The sequence below is a fragment of the Zosterops lateralis genome (genome assembly GCF_965231275.1).
Source record: "Zosterops lateralis genome assembly, chromosome: 31".
Classification (NCBI taxonomy): Eukaryota; Metazoa; Chordata; class Aves; order Passeriformes; family Zosteropidae; genus Zosterops; species Zosterops lateralis.
In genome coordinates, this window is record NC_139791.1 from 1,710,142 (window position 1) to 1,732,302 (window position 22,161).

At 49.3% G+C, this 22,161-nt stretch overlaps 2 protein-coding genes across 3 annotated transcripts in view; one reads left to right on the forward strand and one right to left on the reverse strand.

Moving 5' to 3' along the window:
- Nucleotides 1-22,161, reverse strand: part of LOC310920622 (olfactory receptor 14A16-like) — a gene marked incomplete at its 3' end in the record, with an annotated part of 597,990 nt that overhangs the window by 341,749 nt on the left and 234,080 nt on the right. The window lies entirely within an intron of this gene.
- LOC310920787 (olfactory receptor 14J1-like) lies at nt 26-958 on the forward strand (the record flags this gene model as incomplete). Its single annotated transcript, XM_083880847.1, has 1 exon — nt 26-958. One exon carries the CDS (start codon nt 26-28, stop codon nt 956-958), a length of 933 nt encoding a protein of 310 aa, XP_083736973.1.

Sequence of the window (22,161 nt, forward strand, 5' to 3'; positions counted from 1 at the left end):
AGGTGGGGGTGTCCAGAGACAGAAAATGTCCAACAGCAGCTCCATCAGACACTTCCTCCTGCTGGCATTGGCAGACACAAGGCAGCTGCAGCTCCTGCACTTCTGCCTCTTCCTGGGCATCTCCCTGGCTGCCCTCCTGGGCAACGGCCTCGTCATCAGCGCCGCAGCCTGCGGCCACCACCTGCACAGCCCCATGTTCTTCTTCCTGCTCCACCTGGCCCTCACCGACCTGGGCTCCATCCTCACCACTGTCCCCAAAGCCATGCACAATTCCCTCTGGGACACCAGGAACATCTCCTACACAGGATGTGCTGCTCAGGTTTTTCTGATTTTCTTCTTCTTGGGGTCAGAGTTTTCCCTGCTGACCATCATGTGCTACGACCGCTACGTGTCCATCTGCAAACCCCTGCACTACGGGACCCTCCTGGGCAGCAGAGCTTGTGCCCACATGGCAGCAGCTGCCTGGGCCAGTGCCTTTCTCAATGCTCTGCTGCTCACAGCCAATACATTTTCCCTGCCCCTGTGCCATGGCAATGCCCTGGGCCAGTTTTTCTGTGAAATCCCACACATCCTCAAGCTCTCCTGCTCCAAATCCTACATCAGGGAACTTGGCCTTCTTTCGTTTTCCATCTGTTTATGTATTGTCTGTTTTGTGTTCATTGTTTTCTCCTATGTGCAGATCTTCAGGGCTGTGCTGAGGATCCCCTCTGAGCAGGGACGCCACAAAGCCTTTTCCACCTGCCTCCCTCACCTGGCTGTGCTCTCCCTGTTACTCAGCACCTCATTTTTTGCCTACTTGAAGCCCCCCTCCATCTCCTCCCCATCCCTGGATCTGGCCCTGTCAGTTCTGTACTCGGTGGTGCCTCCAGCCCTGAACCCCCTGATCTACAGCCTGAGGAACCAGGAGCTCAAGGCTGCAGTGTGGACACTGATCACTGGACAATTTCAGAAACATTAAATCGCTGGACAATTTCTGCAATTTACTTATAATAAAAGTCCTCTTTGATGCTTCTTGTTGGTTTCATTTTAAAGGTTTACCTTGTATGACTTTTTAAATATTGCCTACAATGCAAGGTCATGGTTTGTGTGATTTTGTTTCTGTCCACCTTCACTGTGGCCCCAGACTGTGTCAATGAGGAGCTGTGCTCTCAGTGGCTCTAAATGAACTCAATGATCTCCCAGCAGAGTTTTCTGCAGAGATACCCTTTTTGTTCCCTTCTCTGCGGCTGCAGCAGCAATGTCTGTGTGCAGAGCTGGGGGCAGATCAGGGCTGGCACAGCAGCTGTGCCCAGCAGCAGCAGCCCTTGGTGTTGCCAGTGCTGCTCCCGTGGCCCTGCCCCGCTGCCCTCCTGGCCCTGGTGTTGCTGTAGGGCCTGAGGGCTCTCGGGGCCGGGCGCAGGGCTGGGGGTGGCAGTGCCGGGGCTGCAGCAGGGACAGGCCATGGGCACTGCTGGGGCAGCGCTGACGCCTCAGGGCAGGGCCTGGGGGCTCCAGGCTCCTTGCCCAGGTACTCTCCAGAACACGCCCAGGCCAATGCTCAGCACAGAAAATCCCCGTGAGCAGCCCCAGAGTGGCTGTGGGCAGGCTGGGGACAAACAGCAGGGCTGGGGCTCTGCAAGGTCCCTGGGGGAGACAGGAAGGAGCAGCAGAGCAGGGGCTGATCCATCCCCACTGCACTGGGCACCCAAGGGCAGCATCCCAGAGCATCCTCTTGCACCTGCCAACAACATCCTCCCTCTGCAGCCCTGGCCTCTCCCCCAGCTCACACAGGTGCAGGATCCTTGCAAGCACAGACAGGGCAGCACTGGCTCAGGAGCCCCTGTTTGCAGTGCCCAGAGCAGGCCTGAGCACCCCCATGGTGTTGGTGTGGGGAGATGAACCTGAGGGAGCACAAATGCCATCAGCCCCTGGGGCCAGGATGGGCTGGGGGACAGGAGGGAATCTCCTCACTTTTGTTGTGGCCTCTGAGGTCACACAGAAAGTTTGTTCCCATGAGCTGTGAGTTTCCTGTCCACTGCAGATGTTATTGCTCAGGGCCAGGGCTGCCTGGCAGCCACCTCCAAACTGCCCTGAGCATTTCCTTTGCTCCATCTTTGCTTTCTTTCCTCTTTCCTGCCCTAGATTTCTTCCTGTTGCTCATCCCTGTCACCTCCACTGCAAACAGCCCATCCCTGGTTGACCTTTCCTCTCTGGCCCCTCTCCCCATTTCAATTCCTAGATTTACACCATGGAAATGTCCCTTGGGGAGCAGGATCATCCTCCAAGTGCTTCAGGAATTGTCTGCAGGCTCCTGCAGTGCCTGGTGCTGTTCCCTTGCAAGAGGCACCACAGGCCAGGGGGGCACATCTGGGCTGCTGTGTCTGGCTGTGGGGCTCCCTGTTCTGGGCAATGAGGAGGAGCTGCAGAGGCTCTGCAGGACTGACAGGATGGGCTTTGGGGCTGTGAGGAGAAGCTGAGGGACCTGGGCTGCTGGACCTTCTGAAGAGGAGGAGCAAGGCTCATCCTGCAAATGCGGCAAGGGTGGTTTCAGAGAATCACAGGATCAGCAAAGCTGGAAAAGACCTTGGAGATCATCAAGTCCAACCTGTCCCCTGACACCACCTTGTCTCCCCTGAGCCTCCTCTTCTCCAGGATAAACAATTCCAGCTCCCTAAGCCACTCCTCACAGGACTTGTGCTCCAGACACCTCACCTGCCTTGTTGCCCTTCTCTGGACATGCTCCAGCCCCTCCATGTCCTTCCTAAACTGGGGGCCCAGAACTAGACACAGCACTTGAGGTGCTGCCAGCAAGTGCCGAGTACAGGGGAAGAATCACTGCCCTGCTCCTGCTGGCCACACCATTCCTGATCCAGGCCAGGGGCCATTGGCCTTCTTGGACACCTGGGCTCACTGCTGCCTCATGTCCAGCCTGCTGTCCAGCACTGCCCCAGCTCCCTTTCTGCCTGGCCACTCTCCAGCCACTCTGTCCCCAGCCTGGAGCACTGCAGGGGCGGCACAAAACCTTTTCCACCTGCCTCCCTCACCTGGTTGTGGTTTCTCTATTTATCAGCACTGGTATTTTTGCCTACCTTAAGCCCCTCACCCTCTCCTCCTCATCCCTGGATCTGGCCCTGTCAGTTGTGTACTCAGTGGTGCCTCCAGCCCTGAACCCCCTGATCTACAGCCTGAGGAATCAGGAGCTCAAGGCTGCAGTGTGGACACTGATCACTGGATGATTTCACAAACACTAAACTGCTTGCCTGTTTCTACAAATCACTTGTAATAAAAGCCTTCTTTGATAGCACTTGTTGATTTGGTTGTGTTTAGTTTTTGTTTATTTTCCAATGGTGTTCACAAAGAGAGGCCACTGTGTCCTGTCTTGTTTTGATTGTCTCCTGTGGAGAAGATAGCTGAGGAATGGGTAGAGGATAAGGGACACAATAGCTCTTAGACTAATATTGTAACTAGAAGCTAGGACAAGGCCAGCATGAGAATGAGGGAGAGAAACTGAAATCACGAGAAAAGAGGAACTGAACACTACAAGGCGATACAACTGTTGCAATATGTTGATATAGCATGAAGTAAGCTATTGTGTAGTCACTACCAATCAGGAGCTTGGCTTTTGCAATATGTATGAACTAATTATTTAGAATATAAATGTAAACGAGAAAACAAATAAAATTGAGCCTGATTGATCAACATCGGTTGAGTCAGTCTCCCTCCATTCAACAAATGGTGACCCCAGGACGGGATACCGCACCACAGTTGGAAAAGTACAAGTTCAGGTCCTGCAAGCAAAGGGACGGCGAAAGAAGAAATTCCGCGCCCCGGTGCTCACATCAGTGGAGCCGGCTGATACGTGCTGCTGAGGCCTTGGGGAGCTGCACAGCGCTGACTTACATGGAGAGGCAAGCAGCGTATGATTTATTTGCCTGTATGCTAGAAAAATGGCAAGTCCAGGGTATAGATATTAAAAAAGAGTTGCCAGGCTTGCTAGCATATGGGTATGCTAAGGGGTGCTTTATGAACCCCCATACAGTACATGAGCTTTCTGAATGGCGAAAATTTGGGGATAAGATATGGGAGGCAAGTTTAGATGATGATAAAACAGCTAAGAAGTTAGGGAAACAGTGGCGAGCAGTACATAATGCTCTGCTGCAACACCAAGTAGAAAAACGAGCAGCTCAGCAGGCAATAGCAGCCCAGGGAAAGAATCTGACATATTCATCAGAGTCAGACTTTCCCTTGCCTCCTGGATGTACAACAGTACATCTGCCTCCAGAGCAAATGAGTGCCACCAGAGGGGACACGGTGGCTGCAGACTCTGTACCATCAGCTCCCCCAATGCCTCCAGTCGCTGCAGGTCAGCTGACAGATTCATGTCTATTACCATGGACTGGGGAGAGCGATGAAACTATTTCGAAAGTTGAATCAGATTTGACAGAGGTGGTGGCCAGGAATCGGAGGGAGGCATGGAGTGCACTAGCTAGAGAAGGAGTAGAACGAGGAGATGCACAGATGATAGAAGCAGGGAGCTCGATGGCATGCCCGGTAATATATAATCCTGCACCGAGAAAAGGTGTCACTGCCCAATTGACTTCCCTTGATTGGAAATTACTTTCCCAATTGCGCTCCAGTGTTAGCCAATATGGGGTAAACAGTGAGCCTACTCGGCAAATGCCGGACTGTATCTGGGGTACATATTTGCTGTTGCCAGCAGATTGTCGGGGTATTTCTAAGCTTGTGTTTACACCCCACCAACTCTTGTTATTTCAAGCTCACTGGCAAGCCCTAGTGCAGGAGTCAGTTGCCACACAGAGACAACCTAGGGATCCTCTACATGGGGTTACCTTAGATGAATTGCTGGGAATAGTCAATTGGGTAAGGACAGAGGCACAGACTCTGTTAGGACCGGAAAAATGTCAAGAGGTCATGAAGCTTGCTAGAGCTGCTATGGATAAGGTAAAAGATCCATATGGAACCCCTATATATATGAGAATAAAACAGGGTAGGGAAGAACCATTAGGCAAATTTGTAGATCGACTAGTAGAAGGAATAGAAAAGGCTAGAGTGCCACTCTATATGCAAGGAGCTATGTTAAAACAGTGTATACTCCAAAATGGTAATCAGGCTACGAAAAAACAAGTTAACATCTTGGAGGCTAATTGGTCTGTAGAAGAGGCTCTAGAGAAAGCAGCATCTGTACCCTCTGGGCCTCAGGCTATGTTAGTTGAGGCAGTGAAAGAGTCAGTGGAAGCTGTTAAGCAATTAGGGGAGGCATTGCGAGGAGGGCAGAAGCAGCAAACGCAGGCATTGGCCGCCCTGACATCACTGCGAGCAGCAAGTACAGCGAGAACTGGACTGGCTCCAGCCAGAAAGATAACCTGCTTTCATTGCAGAGAGCAGTCCTAGCAACAGGAGTCACCAATCTCTTTGCCCTGTCTCCTCCCTTCGTGCCTACACCTCAGGATCAGCCGCCCTGGATTTGGCAGCCACAGTGGACATATCTATTAAGGACAATCGCCCTGTGCCAATTCCCACTGGAGTAAAGGGACCAGTAACCTATCAGGGACAGTCAGTTCCTGCTTTACTTTTGGGACGATCTTCTACTTTTTAAATAGGATTGGACATTACTGTGGGATTTATTGATGCTGAATTTACAGGCGAGATTTGTATTTTAGCACAGACACTGTATCCTCCGGTGCTTATTCCAGCTGGCACCCGGATAGCTCAATTGTTACCATTTTCGACCTTGGAACATCGCTCGGAAACACAAAGAGGGGACTATGGTTTTGGCTCTACAGGAGGATCAGCATTCTTAACACTGGACCTGCTGAAGTACAATATATTGGTTGAGGTCACATGTGTGTGCTTACACCCACAGGTCCTGTGTGGATTCCCAGCCGCTGGATGCAAGCAGGGAATGACAGCACCCAGCAGTCCAGCAAAACGAGAGCGGCATCGCCTGCTCCTGATCCTTCAACCTGTGATAGCTCGGCTCCAGCCAGTGTGGCCTAATCCTCTAGTAGTAGAAAACAGAACTGATGTACTGACATTGTTGCATGAACTACAAAGCACCCGACTACGATTAATTAAGAGTTCTAACTGTCTGCACTGCGACAAGCCTAACTGTAGTGCTTGGGTAAAAATATATTGTGGGGCTTGTTGCAGTCAGTGCAGTCTTTCAACAGCAGCTTACAGAGCCATGGTGCCCACACTGCTCCTTTTATTAGCATCGTTATAATTGGCAGACAGCCATAAAAAATTATACAGGGTGCAGTACTGTGCCAGAAGTAGTAAACCTTGTTCAAGATTTAGGTCAAAGAGATAGGCTGGAATTGGTATTTTTAATAGAAAGAGAGGTGTGTTGCCTGTTGGCACAAAAGGCTACTCGCATATTGCAGACAACCTGCAAATATGGGGTGGGAATACCTCATATGCATCAGGTGGATCCTGCTGATTGGGATATGTGTTGTCACCGCTGGGCTCACAGAGCTACCAAAACTAGACGAAAGGCAAAACACGTGGGTCACTTGGGTTAATAAATTTGGTCAGGATAATTTGTGTTTATCACCTGCCACGCCTTCCAATCCATTTCGCACTTGTTTAATTGGAAAACAAGAATGTGCGAGGAAAGCATGGAAAAGTTACATTTCTCATTGGCAAAATAAGACAACAGCACAACGGGAATATTGCTCTTGGTTTGCTGAAATCATTCAGCAAAGGAGTACTTCTCACTGTGACCCTCTCCTGCCTATTGATTTGGCTATATGGCTCGGGAAACACCATCTTCTTGGAGCCCTTGTTCAGCAATTAAAGAAAAAGGGGGAGAATAGGGGAGAGGTGAAAGACATTCAGGTATTAGAATGGTTACAGCCACCCATACAACAATGTAAAACTGTTTTTCAAAAATCAGAAATGTTGGCAGTCCCTATCCATAAAGGTAGATAGCGTGCACGACAGATTATGGGGAATGAACCAGGCACTATTCTGTTGCCAATAGCTCGAGATATACTGCAATGGTACATTGAAAATCATGAGGAGGTGGGCCTTGCTCTGCTGGGAGGAGGGGCCACGGTTGTGACAACGGTAAAGTGGCCCCCACCCTTGCGATGGATGGGAGAACAACAGTGGCTGAGCAAACCTCTGCGGAGTGAACAGCCCATCCCAGAAGCAATCACAGTTTTCACAGATGCTGGTAAAAGGTCACAAAAAGCTGCTATTACGTGGCAGCAGGGAAATGAGTGGCAAGAAGTAATATTGCCTGCTGAAGAGAGGGATTCTTTACAAACTTTGGAATTGTCAGCTGTTGTATGGGTCATGACAAATTTGTCAGAACTGGTGAACATTGTTACAGATTCGTTATATGTTGCTAGGATAGTGCAGAGAATTGAAGGTTCAGAAATAAGACAAATAGATAACAAGAGACTAGGGAACTTTCTCATTCAATTAAGGTTGGCAATTCAAACAAGAACACACCCCTATGCAGTTATTCACATTCGCAGTCATAAGTGGGACATTGGGTTAGGCGAAGGAAATGATAGAGCTGCTAAGCTGGTTGCAGTAGCAGGAACACCACCCCTGCCCACCCAGAACCAAGCTAGGGAGTCATACGCTATATTCCATCAGAATGCCAAGGGGTTGATGCGAGCATTTAAGATAACCTCAACAGAGGCTACTGATATAGTAAGACCTTGTCCTATTTGCAGTTACCACAATGGAGGGGTCGGTATAGGAGTGAGAGTCAACCCCCGGGGACAGGGACCAAATGACATATGGCAAATGGATCTTACTCATATTTCATCATTTGGTAGACTAAAATATGTGCATGTTACAGTGGACACATATAGCAAATATGTATGGGCTACAGCTCAGGCAGGAGAACGGGCCAGTCATGTACTGCGACATCTTACTGCCTGCTTTGCAGTCATGGGAGTGCTGAAGACAATAAAAACTGATAACGGCCCTTCATATACTAACTCTCGTGTCACAACCTTCCTGCGAACTTGGGGGGTGGAACATAAAACAGGCATTCCTCACTCACCCACTGGGTAGGCTGTGGTAGAGCACACACATGGAATGCTTAAAGCATATTTAAAAAAACAAGAGACAGTGACAGATTTACAGCAGAAATTGACCACTGTGTTATTTGTAATAAATCATTTGTGTGTGTTTGGAGATTTAAAGGAGCCAGCAGCCGTGAGGCATGCTAAGGGCCCTAATAAGGAACATCAAACCGATGTATGGGTAAAATACAAAGATCCTAAAACAGGCATTTGGCTGGAACCAGCAAAAGTGCTGTTCTGGGGGCGTGGTTATTTTTGCATCTATAACCCCTGGAGTTGGCACAGCTCATGCATTGGTGTCACTTAATAAACTTGCATGTTGGGCTATAAAGCAGGTAAATGTTACTACAGAGGTCATATCAGCACTCACTCAAAATGTAAACAGCCTGAGACACGCAGTCCTTCAGAACAGAGCCGCTATAAACTTTTAGTCTAACACCATGGCTAACTCAGCTTTTGAAAAAAAAGCTATAATTTTTGCTTATGATTTTAATTGTCATTCTATGCATGAGATTGGAGCTTGCTTGCTTTTTTCGTTGTCAGTCCCAAGTGCTTGCAACCATTAAAGAAAAAGGGGGAATTGTGGAGAGGATAGCTGAGAAATGGGAAGAGGATAAGGGACACAATAGCTCTCAGACTAATATTGTAACTAGAAGCTAGGACAAGGCCAGCATGAGGATGAGGGACAGAAACTGAGATCATGAGAAAAGAGGAACTAAATGCTACAAGGCGATACAACTGTTGCAATATGCTGATATAACATGAAGTAAGCTATTCTGTAGTCACTACCAATCAGGAGCTTGGCTTTTGCAATATGTATGAACTAATTACTTAGAATATAAATGTAAGCGAGAAAACAAATAAAATCGAGCCTGATTGATCAACATCGGTTGAGTCAGTCTCCCTCCATCCAACACTTCACTACATATCAGAAGGCCTTATGGAATCATGGAGATCATCGCGACACTCTAGGGCCTCATAGAAAAACAGTGACACCAAACTGGATGTGAGTGTGGATCTGCTGGAGGGTAGGAGGGCTCTGCACAGGGCCCTGGACAGGCTGGATCCAGGCCCCAAATCCAACCATAGGAGGTTGAACAAGACCAAGGGCCGGGTCCTGCACTTTGGCCACAACAACTCCTGCAGTGCTCCAGGCTGGGGCCAGAGTGGCTGGAGAGTGGCCAGGCAATAAGGGAGCTGGGGCAGTGCTGGACAGCAGGCTGGACATGAGGCAGCAGTGTGCCCAGGTGGCCAAGAAGGCCAATGGCCCCTGGCCTGGATCAGGAATGGTGTGGCCAACAGGAGCAGGGCAGTGATTCTTCCCCTGTGTTTGGCACTGGTGTGGCAGCACTCCAAGTGCTGTGTCTAGTTCTGGGCCCCAGTTTAGGAAGGAGATGGAAAGACTGGAGCATGTCCAGAGAAGGGCAGCAAGGCTGGTGAGGGGTGTGTAACACAAGTCCTGTGAGGAGTGGCTGAGGGAGTTGGGGTTGTGTATCCTGGAGAAGAGGAGGCTCAGGGGACACAAGGTGGTGTCAGGGCATAGCTTGGACTTGATGACCTCCAAGGTCTTTCCCAAACTGGTTAATTTTATGATTCTTTGAAACCATCATTGAAAAATTGTCAGGATGAGCCCTGGGCTTCCTCTTGAGAAGGTGCAGCAGCCCAGGTCCCTCAGCTTCTCCTCACAGCCTCAAAGCCCACTCCTGCAGAGCCTCTCCAGCCTCCCCTCACTGCCCAGAACAGGGAGCCCCACAGCCAGACACAGCAGCCCAGATTTGTCCCCCTGGCCTGTGGTGCCTCTGGCAAGGGAACAGCACCAGGCACTGGAGGACCCTGCAGGCAATTCCTGAAGCACTTGTAGGATGATCCTACTCCCCAAGGGATGTTCCCATAGTGCCAACTCAGGAGCTGAATTGGGGTGTTGGGCCAAAGAGGAAAGGGCCAGCAGGGATGGGGTATATGGAGGGCAGAGGACATGGTTTGGCAAGAAGAAGAAATATGGAGCAGGAAAGAGAAAAGAAACAAAATCACACAAACCATGACCTTACTTTTTAGACAATATTTAAAAAGTCATACAAGGTAAAAGGACCTTTAAAATGAAACCAATAAGAAGAAACAAAGATGGCTTTTATTATAAGTGATTTGTATCAATTGTCCAGCAGTTTAATGTTTCTGAAATAGTCCTATGATCAGTGTCCACACTGCAGCCTTGAGCTCCTGGTTCCTCAGGCTGTAGATCAGGGGGTTCAGGGCTGGAGGCACCACTGAGTACAGAACTGACAGGACCAGTTCCAGGAGGGGGGAGGAGATGGAGGGGGGCTTCAAGTAGGCAAAGGCTGCAGTGCTGAGGAACAGGGAGAGCACAGCCAATGAGGGAGGCAGGTGGAAAAGGCTTTGTGGCGTCCCTGCTCAGAGGGGATCCTCAGCACAGCCCTGAAGATCTGCACATAGGAGAAAACAATGAACACAAAACAGCCAAATGATAAACAGATGGAAAACAAAAGAAGCCCAAATTCCCTCAGGTAGAATTTGGAGCAAGATAGCTTTATAATCTGTGGGATTTCACAGAAGAACTGGCTCAGGGCATTGCCATGGCACAGGGGAAGGGAAAATGTATCGGCTGTCTGCAGAAGAGCGTAGAGAAAGGCACTGGCCCAGGCAGCTGCTGCCATGTGGGCACAAGCTCTGCACCCCAGGAGGGTCTCATAGTGCAGGGGTTTGCAGATGGACACGTAGCGGTCGTAGCACATGATGGTCAGGAGATAATACTCCGCTCCCATAAAGAAGAGAAAGAAAAACACCTGAGCAGCACATCCTGTGTAGGAGATGTTCCTGGTGTCCCAGAGTGAATTGTGCATGGCTTTGGGGACAGTGGTGAGGATGGAGCCCAGGTCGGTGAGGGCCAGGTGGAGCAGGAAGAAGAACATGGGGCTGTGCAGGTGGTGGCTGGTGTCCACGGCGCTGATGACGAGGCCGTTGCCCAGGAGGGCAGCCAGGGAGATGCCCAGGAAGAGGCAGAAGTGCAGGAGCTGCAGCTGCCGCGTGTCTGCCAATGGCAGCAGGAGGAAGTCGCTGATGGAGCTGCTGTTGGACATTTCTTCACTCTGGCCATGGTGGGCTGTTGAAAGAAGACAGTGACAAGCTGGGAGAGATTGCCTTGAGTCAATCCTGTGCAATTATATTAGGAGTCCCCTCAAAACTATTTATCTTCCTCTGGGGAAATTTCACTAAAAACTTTTTTTTTCAGTTCAGGTTTTTGCTGGTTTGATACTGCCTCATCTTTAGAATTGCTCTCACCCTAAACTCGGGAGCCCAGGGGAAGAATACAGCTCCCTGTGCCCCAGTGCAATTAGAGCTCACCCAGGTGCCATTCATTTCATCTCCCTTGTTTTCAGGTTCATCACAATTAGGCGTACTTCTAAAACAAAGTAGACTTTTTGAATGCTCTCGTTTCAAACTCTATCCCTCCAAACCCTTCTCTCTTTCCCTTTGGAGCTGGACACGGAGGAATATCCAGGGCTGGTCTGACTCTCTGCTGCCTGGAGCTGTGCCTACTGAGAGCTGTTTCTCTGTACCCAAACCTTGTCTCTGCCAGTGCTCCCAGAGCCCAGCACAATACCCATCTCTACCCTGCACACCCCTCCCAGCACAGGCCACTGCCCAGGGGCATCTCCCTGGCACCAGGGCCTTAAGGGCAGCTCAGACAAACAGAAATGCTGCAAGCCAAGGTGCTGCTGGTGCTGTCTGTAGGCAGAGGAGGGTGAGGAGGCACTTTCTGAGGGACATCTGAGGCAGATCTGCTGATCCCCAGGGTGACAGTGCAGGAGTCTCAGTGACACAGACAACCCTGACAGCCCCTTTCCCTTTCCTTTAGGAGAAAGCTGAGAGCAGCCCTGGCCATGCAGCACCATCTCCACAGCAGCAGGACCTGCCCTTGCAGGAGTCACTCCTTGCACCCACAGCTCCCCTCCACCATCCATGGGGAGCTCCCAGGCAGGCTGAGAGCTGCCCCTGGCAGGTGGCAGATCCCCTGGCCTGGCCAAAAGCCCTCAGGGCTGCAGCACCTGCTCTGCACCACAGCCCTGGGCAGCCCTGGCTGCAGCCCCAGCCTCAGCCCCTGCAGCCGTCCCTGGCCGCAGGAGCCGTCCTGCCCTGTCCCTCTGACGGTGGCCAGGGCAGCTCCGCTCTGGAACACATCCTCCCCCAAAGCAGAAAGGGCAGCAGAGCCATCCTTACAGTGCTGTCAGTCCTGTCCTGGCTCAGCTTTAGGAGATCCCTGCATCCACAGACTTACTGTGTCAGAAGTGGGGATCATTTCTCCATGAAGAAGCTCCAAAATTGTCAAAACTTGTGAAGATTTCTCTGTGAATAATCTCAGAATTGTCTTTCCAGCTGCTTTAAGCCTCTGTCTGCTTCAGTCCTCTCAGGTACCTGCAGGCAGTGCCCTCAGCCCTGCTGGGCTGGGAGAGGAGCTGCTCCTCAGGAGGAATGTCTTTTTGAAGCTCTTCTTGATTGCCAGGAGCTGCCTCTGTGCCAGGAGCCCAGCCCAGCTCAGCAGCACAGACACAGAACAAAGATTTTAATGAGCCTCTTGGAGGTTTAGTGCTGAGTCCCTGAGAGTCAGTTAAATAAATCTCTCAAGAATCCAAAGTCACAATCAAACTCCAAAGTTTCTTGAAGTTTTAATGGGTCCCACTGAGGGACACAACTGAGAAACTGTCCCCAGGTTCCACTTAGAGCAGAACATTGCAGGCAGTGATGACAGGTGGGGACAAACAAGCCAAAGGTGTCTCTGATGCTGAGCAAACCTGGATGTGTTTCAGGAATGCCAAGGGCCAAGGCCTGAGGCCCAGCCCCTGCCAAGGCACATCCTGTCCCTCCCTCAGTGCTCAGGGCTCTTCCCAGGCCACTGGGATGTGGGGATGTGCAATGCCAAGGGCAGGAGCATGGGGCGGCCCCTGCCAGGCTGCTGAGCAGGGCCAAGGAGGCAATGAGGCCCCAGGGCTGCAAGGGTCACTTGTCTCCTGCTGATGGCTCAGGCCCAGGCCCAGCAGCCATGGCCCAAGTGCTGCAGGAGTTGGCTGTGTCAGGGCCTTGCAGCTGCTGCCCATCCCTGTGCCCTGTGCAGCCCAGGCTGTCCTACGGTGTCCATGTCCTGCGCCTCTGTCCCTGCAGGCTGTCGTCATCCCCCGGCTGCCCCACCTGGCTGGGCCCTTCCTTTGCTGACAGCTCTACCTGCTGCCTGCCTCTACTTGGCCTTGGGCTGCTCCAGGCTCCTTTTGGGTGAATGTGTTGCACCACAGCCCTGCCCTGGGAGAGAAATTCCTTCCTCCCCATTCCCAGTCTGGACCTCTCCAGGTGCCCTTGATATTTTTTCTTTCTTACTCTGGCTCTTCTCTCATATGTCAAAAGGATCCACCATCTCCAAAACCACAGCTGAATTTCTCCCAGGGCTCTCCTATTCTGTCCTCAATCTCCACCTCCAGTGAGCACAGAGCCCCTTTGTCCCTATAAAGTGGTGATATGCTTAAGGCCTCCAAACCTTTCCTTGGGAGATCTCTGGGTCCTTTCCAAGTCTTGGCAAATGAAAACATTCTGCTTATAGTCTAAGAAACTCTCTAGCAGCCATGGCCAGCCTGACCTTTCTGTTCTGGCCACTCTCATCTTGGGGCAATCCTTGAATATACAGACTTTGGGAGGCAAAATTCTAATTTTTGCCACAGCCTCTGCACAAGAAGGCCGATTCTTTTTCATAGGATGGAAGGCACAGAGCCCCATTATTTCAGAGGGAAATGACAGGTGGACACCACAGGCCAAGGTCATCTATTGCTGACAGGTTTATTTCTGAGATATACTCTTGCATATATTTTTGGGGTAGTATCAATTTTGGCCATGGGCATTTCAAAAGAGGCAGAATTCTTTTCCAAAGGAATGAAAGCATGGAGCCCCAGTGTTCCATGGGAAAATGAGAAGCAGCCCCTGACATTCCAAGATCAGCTGGATCTGTCAGGTCGCCCCTGGGAGGCCAAACCAGCCAGGCCTGTTCCATGTTCCCTTGGTTCTATGGGGCCCCACAGTGTCCCAATGGACCCTTAGTTCCACGAGGCTCTGAGGTGTCACAATGTCCCTTAGTTACACGTGGCCATGAAGGGTTTTAATGGTCTCCATGGTCCCACAAGGCCCCAAAGTGTCACCGTGGTCCCTTGGTTCCATGGAGGAGAAGGATGGTTCTTTTCCATAGGAAGGAAAGCACAGAACACTGATGTTTCAGGAGCAGATGAAAGGTGGACACCAGAGGCCAAGGCCAGCCAGACCTCTCTGTCCTGGTAGCTTTTATTGGAAACCAACCCTTGGATATAGGGAATTTTGGAGGTGGAATCCCACATTTGGCTATTTCTGTGTTGATAAGTAGGATGGTTCTTTTCCCCTGGAAGGAAAGCACAGAGCCCAAGTGTTTCAAAGGCAGGAGAGGAAAGAGGTGGATCCTGGGAAGCCAAGACAGCCAGAGCTGTTTGTCCTGGCAGCCTCGTTGAAACCCCGGGGACCATTGTGACAAAGCAGGGCCCAAGGGAACCATGGAGACCATTGTGACACTAAGGAAACTCATGGAACCACGGTGACCATTGGGATGCTATGGAACCTCAGAGATCCAAGGGTCCATTGGGACATTGTGGTGCCTCATGGAATCAAACACTGTGAAACTTGGAGGCCTAATGGAACAAGGGTTTCTATTGTGACACTGCAGAACCTCATGGAATCAAGGTGACCGTGTTACACTCCAGAAGCTCATGGAATCAAGGGGCCATTGTGACACTGCAGAACCAAGGAAACTGTTGTTGACAGTACAAAAGCTCATGGAATGAAAAGTCCACTGTGACATGATGGAACCTTATGGACCCAAGAATCCACTGTGACTCTGTAGGGTCTCCTGGAATAGAGGGTGCATTGTGACACAGTGGGGCCTTGTGGAACCAAGGAGCCTCTGTGATACTCCAGATCCTCATGGAACCAAGGGTGCATTGAGGCACAGCAGGGCCTTGTTGGAACCAAAGAAACCACTGCTAAAAGCAGGGTAACTCATAGAACCCAGGAGTCCATTGGTACAATATTGTCTTGGTTTGAATACACAGGTATTTGCCAGGAAAGATTGGAGTCTCCCTTGGATTGCAAGCCCCCCCTCCCCCTTTCCAAATTATAAATTTGCACATAAAAGGCTGTCAGGCAAAGATTTTGGGAATAGGTATAGCAGTTCTTTACTATGGATATTAAAAATACAAATGTTGTCGTACAAAAGAGTAAGCAAACAAACAAGGAATCCCAGAAAACCCTGACAGAGTCAGAAATACAACCTGACACCCTGTTGGTCAGGGCGTTGGAAACAGTCCAAAGTCAGCCCTCCTGGAGTGGGAGATGTGGTCCTGTTGGATGCAGAGATGGTCCTGTGGAGCCAGGGGTCCAGAAGTGGGTCTGGTTTTCCTTTGGAAGTCCCGTGGGGACACCAGAGTGCCTGGTGACACTTGTGGCTCCTTTTTATCTGGGTGGAAATGGTTCGGCTCCTTCTCCCTGGGTGGAGTATCTCACAACAGGATGATGAAATGTGTCATGTAATTAGTGAGCTTTAATGGTCCATTAGCAGAAGATATTTCCATGGGAGTGGTGGAAGAGTGAACAGAGATATGAAACAATGCTCAACCCGGTATTAACAGCTGGCTTGTTATCAGAGAAGGCAGTTACCCTCTCCCTTCTGTAGTTACAAAACCCAAGACAAGTCTAAAACCTATGGAACCAAGGGGCCATGGGGACACTTTGGGCCACATGGAACCAATGGTCCTTCATGACAATGAGATCCAAGGAGACCATGGAGACACTCTGGAACCTCATGGATCCAAGGGACCATTGTGACACTCAAGAACTTCATGGAACCCAGGGTCCATTGTGACATAGCGGGACATCATTGGAAGAAAGGAACCATGGTTGACTGTACAGAAACCCATGGAACCAAGAGGCTGTGGTGATACAGCGGGGCCACATGAAACCAAGGAGACCAGTGACATTTGGGAACCTGTTGGGGGTTGGGTTTTCTTTCCTTTTCTTCCTTTTTCTTTCCTTTTTACTTATGTTTTTTTTTTCATATTGAGATGCTAAGACACACTGATGGCTGAGTGCCTGAGACAGGGGGAGGTGGCCAGGCCTCAGGGATGGAGGGTGTCTGGTTTCACCCCTCTGGTTTTCGGGAGTTTCTCTCAGACAGACAGACATACTACAGGTAGAGAGGCAGGTAAAGGACAAGGCTGGGGCAGTTGGGGGTTCTCACTCGCTCTCGGCTTTGGGAAGAGGATGGTCAAGCTGCTGCTTGGGGAAAGGAATTTCACCACCACTGCTACAACCCAGCTGGGAGCTGCCTTTCTCCTGCTGCTGGGCCCTGCACCCCCTGCCCTGCTGGGACGTCCCGCAGTCCCAGCGATCGCCGCAGAGTGTCTGATACATCTCGTCCAGCGCCCCAGGATTTCTGCTCGTCCCTGCCCTTCCAGCCTGCTGCTCCCCAGAGTCCTGCCAGGGCCCTGGGATCAGCAGCCCCAGGGGTTTGTGCAGCGAGGCCTCTCTTCCATCCCTCCCGGCTGGGACAAAGCCGCCATTCCCGCGCTCTCCCTGAGCCCGCGCCACAGCGCCCCCTGCAGCCGCGGGGGAATCATCGCACCTGCCCCGCCCACCGGGAGCCACCAGCGCCCCTGCTGGCTGTGACCGGAACTGCACCAAAGGGGAAACTGCCTGCAGCCGAGAAGGGCTCACTGGGGGCCTGGCTCTGTTTGTTGTTATTGTTATTGTTGTTTGCTTGCCTTGTTAGACATGCTAGTAAAGAACTGTTATTCCTATTCTTCTCATATCTTTTTGCCTGAGAGCCCCTTAATTTCAAAACTATAATGGTTCTGAGGGAGGGTTTTTGCATTCTCCGTTCCAAGGGAGGCTCCTGCCTTCCCTAGCAGACACCTGTCCTTCAAACCAAGACTGAACCTCATGGAACCAAGGGTTCATGATGACACTGCAGAAACAAGGAGACCATTGTTGACCCTATGGAAGCTGACAGTGATAACATAGGGTTAAATTGATTTCTAAAATAGCAAGGGCCCAAAACCAGGGATCGGCTCCACTTGTAACCAGGATGTTATTCCGTGCTATGGTTTTAATTAAATGAAGTATAAAGCATAACTTTGCACAGGTTGTAGGGGGAGAGAAAAGGGGAACCTTGGTAGAACACACAGGCCCTAAAAGAATAAAGTTAGGTCAGGAGGATCTGTATTGATATAATCATTAGCAGGACGCATGCCAGAATTGTCAATTGTAACATCAGTTTGGTAACTAAATATGATTATTTTCTCTAACCAGAATCTTGAGCAAGAATCACACAGACTATTGTTCCTTGGGATGGAATCAATGGAACAATGGGGTTTAATGTTTAACACGAATCCTTATGTAACAAGAAAGGTATAAAATTGTAACCATAAAGCATGTTGGACAAGCCGAGATCTGGGTCCGGACCCCCGGCTTCCAGAGCTCTGAAATAAAGCACCGCATACAATTTCGCGATTGTGTGTTCTTTCCTCGGCTAACATTTTGGCGACCCAAGATGGGACCTTGTGAGCGCTGCTGAGGACCTCCCAACCCGATCACGCTCCAGCCGGCACCGAGGGATTCTCGGGGAGCCCATCGCGCCGGGACCCCCCGCCGCTCACAACATCCCCTGGGAAAGAGGTAAGGTGCTTTATTATTTGGTTTGGAATGGGTGCCTGCCTGTTAGACGCGGCGAAAGCTGCGCGTGGTTGGGCTGAGGAATTCCTGGTATTGCCTAGGCAGCCGTCCGTCAGTCAATTGCAAAAGCATTGCAGGTTCGGCGGTGGTGGTTTTATGTAGTTATAATGGAAAAGCTAAGAGGATTAAAAGGGTTTTGGGTGGCAATGCCCCCATCCCACATGCTTCTCCATTGGGTTGTTTGTTGGCACATTGGAAGGAAGGAAATTTTTGTCAAGAATTACATAAGGATAAGTTGATTGATTATTGTACTGTGTGGTGGCCTGAGTATGTTTTGCCTGATAACTGGAGATGGCCGGAAAATGGGTCTTTACAATTGGAACTTATATCACAACTGATGACACACTGTAAACGAGAATCAAAACTTGATGAATTGCCATACGTAGATCTTTTCTTTTATTTAAAAGAGAAACAGGCATGGTTGGTGGAATGTAGAATACAAGCACTGGTCTTAGAAAATAACTGTTTGGCTTGCGTCCAAGATAAGTGTTGTGTAGAACACCTGGTTTTGGGAAAAAAGGGGGGAGATGATTTGGAAGCTGATTTATTTGTAGGACCCACTGCCCCTACCAACGTTACCTCAGCATTAAGTTCCACTCCACTTACTCTCACCCCACCTGATTCTGTTTCCTCTCCCCTGCTTGCACCTATCCAAAATGCTTCTCCTGGCTATCCCCCTTCTCTGCTGACACTTGCTCAAAGATTTATCCCTCTACCGACCCTCCTCTCCCACCTACGCCTATGCCATCGGCTCCTGTCCCCTATCCCCAATCCTCCTCTGCCAAAGTTGCCCACTGCTTCTATCCCTGACAACGATCAGGATTTGACTGTGGGGTGGGGATGAAGGGGAGGGAGATGCAGAAGGGACAGAACGGAAAGCAGTGATAGTGGAGAGGATAGCTCAGATGCAGCCAGGAAATAAACTGATCTTCAGATAGATAGTGAGCAAGCAAGGATTCAGCTCGCCTTTATTTTTCTAGACCAATCACAGGAGGACATTAGGAAAAGTTACAGAAACTGGAAAGCGGAAAGTTAAGAAGTTTGGACAAGCTTTTAGAGGTGGCGAGGACGTGGTGGCAGAACCGGTCAGGACAGTAATAGAAGTGGTTTTGGCAGAGGCTGTGGAGTATTAAGAATAAATAAATTAGAAGGACATTGAAAGCGAGAGTGCCCAAACTGGTTTAGTCAGTATGTTCAGCCTCAGTTGGATAGCATACCCAGAGTCATGGATCTGTGAGGGGAAGCCAGGATCAAAGGAACAGATGGTCACTCTATGCTTAGAAGGAAAAGATGTCACTTTTCTTGTAAATATTTCATATTAAATTATGTAGAAGGGCAGATTGGAAAAAAAAAAAATTTACTGTAATTATTGGAGCCACAAGGAAGGAGGAGATCTGGCCATTCCTGCAACCCCTAGATCTGAGCTTTGGAAATAAAACTTTAACACATAAATTTTTATATATGCCTGGGTGTTCAGCTCTGCTTTTAGGATGTGATTTTCTGGCAGCTCTAGAGGCAGTGATTACTTTTGAGAATGGTGAACTTGTAATGAGGATACTCGAGTCTAAACCAGGAAAGATTTTAACGGTAAAAAAGAAGCCAACTCTCAATATTCCTAAAAAAAAAAAAAAAAAAAAAAAAAAAAAAAAAAAAAAGTAAAAGTAGAAGAATAGAAGAAGTAGTGATTCCCTCTGTGTGGGAAATGGATATATTAAGGAAATCTAAATTGGCACAGCCAGTACAGGTAGAATTGAAGGAAGGGGCAAGTGCCATGCAAATTAAACAATATCCTATCAAGGCAGAAGCACGATAGGGAATAGTAAAGACCATTGATAAATTCCTAAAGTACCAAATTCTAGAAGAATGTGAATTAAAATACAATACTGCAATATTCCCAGTAAAGAAATTTAATGGTGAGTATAGACTTGTACAAGATTTAAGGGGCATAAATGAGATAACTAAAAAGACATTCATTTAGTAGTTGCTAATCCTTATACATTGCTAGCATCAGTGAAAGAAATATACAAACGGTAAGTATAGACTAGTACAGGATTTAAGGGCAATAAATAACATTGTCAAAGACATTCACCCGGTGGTGGCCAATCCGTATACTTTGTTAACATCTGTGTCAGAAAAATTCCAATGGTTTACAGTTATTGATTTAAAAGATGCCTTCTTCTGCATCCCACTGGCATTAGAAAGTAGGAAATATTTTGCCTTCGAATGGGAAAATCCGGATACCGGACGAAAAAGGCAGCTCACTTGGACACGACTTCCCCAAGGATTTAAGAATTCTCCTACAATTTTTGGAAATCAATTAGCCAAAGAGCTGGAGGAATGGAAGACGACTCAGGTAAGAGAATCACCCTTCTCTTACGTTCTCCTCCAGTATGTGGACGACATCTTTTTGGCTACAGAACAACGGGAGGTCTGTTTAACCCTAACCATAGAACTGTTGAATATGCTGGGACAAGGAGGATATCGGGTTTCTAATGAAAAGGCCCAATTAGTCCAAGAGAGTGTGATATACCTAGGCTGTGAAATCTCAAAGGGGGTAAGGAAATTGGGAATCAATAGAGTTGAAGCTATCTGTGCAATACCCACACCCCGAAACCACCAAGAACTAAGATCCTTTTTAGGAATGGTGGGTTGGCGTAGACTCTGGATACCAAACTTTGGGCTAATGGCTAAACCCCTTCATGAGGCTTTAAAGGAGTCTCAACTGCAGTGGAACAAACCACAGGAGAAGGCCTTCCTAGATCTGAAACGGGCCTTGAAAGAGGCACCTGCACACGGTCTACCAGATTTAAATAAAGACTTTCAGCTATACGTCAATGAGAGGCAGCGACTAGCCCTGGGCGTACTAACCCAAACCCTCGGATCATGGAAGAGGCCTGTTGGGTATTTCTCTAAACAACTGGACACTGTGAGCACAGGATGGCCGGCATGCTTGCGGGCAGTGTCAGCCACAGTGATACTGATCCAGGAGGCCCGAAAATTGACTCTGGAGAGAAAGATGGAGGTGTTTGTGCCCCATATGGTACTGGCAGTTTTGGAACAAAAAGGGGGGCATTGGATGTCCTCTAGCAGATTGTTACAATACCATGCATTGCTCAGAGAACAGGATGATGTTGAGCTCAAAGTGACTAATTGCATCAATCCAGCAGAGCTCCTCCACAGTGAGCAGAATGAGGGCAAATTAACACATGACTGTGTGGAAACCATCGAACAGGTGTACGCTAGCCGACCGGACCTGAGAGATGTGCCCCTGGAGGTGCCAGACTGGGAACTGTATACCGATGGATCCAGCTTCGTAGAGAATGGAACCAGGTATGCCGGGTATGCGGTGGTGACCCTCACGCAGGTGGTGGAAGCTAAGGCCCTCACCCCAGGAACATCTGCACAGAAGGCTGAAATTATAGCATTAACCAGAGCCCTGGTCCTGAGCAGTGGGAAAAAGGTAAATATATGGACAGATTCAAAATATGCATTTGGAGTTCTGCACGTACATGGGGCTTTATGGAAAGAGAGAGGACTGTTAAGTTCACAGGGGACATCCATTTGACATCGGAATGAGATCCTGCGGCTACTGGCAGCTGTGTATAAGCCAGTGGAAGTGGCTGTGATGCATGTGAAAGGACACCAGAAAGATGAGGGAAAGATTTTTCGAGGGAATCGGCTGGCTGATTTAATCGCACGAAAAGCTGCTAGAAAGGTCTGGACTGAAACGGCGCTGATTCCAACGAAGGTAGGACCGGTACAACCTTATATGGGACAAAAACCCAGTTATTCCGCTGAGGATGAGAAATTGGCACAGCTGGTCCAGGCCCAGAAGAATGCAATGGGATGGTATGTGACTGGGACTGGCCAAGTAGTGGTCCCTACCAAATTGATGAAGGTGATTTTAGAAACTGAGCATAATAAATGCCACTGGGGAGCAGAGGTATTGGTAAAATTTCTGAAGAGGGAAATTATCTCTAACCAGATGTTAACAATGGCTAAACGAGTGAATGCCATGTGCCCAGTGTGCTTTAAAAATAATCCAATAGTGAAGAAGCAGATACAACTAGGGAAATTACAGGTAGGAGCAGAGCCAGGAGATTATTGGCAGATAGATTTTTCCGAATTGCCCCGATCACAAGGATACAAGTATCTGCTGGTGTATGTCTGCACATTCTCGGGATGGCCAGAGGCTTTCCCTTGCAGAACTAATCAGGCCAAAGAAGTAGTGAAAACATTAATGAGAGAAATCATTCTGAGATTTGGGGTTCCATTAGGAATCTCTTCTGACAGGGGACCTCATTTTGTG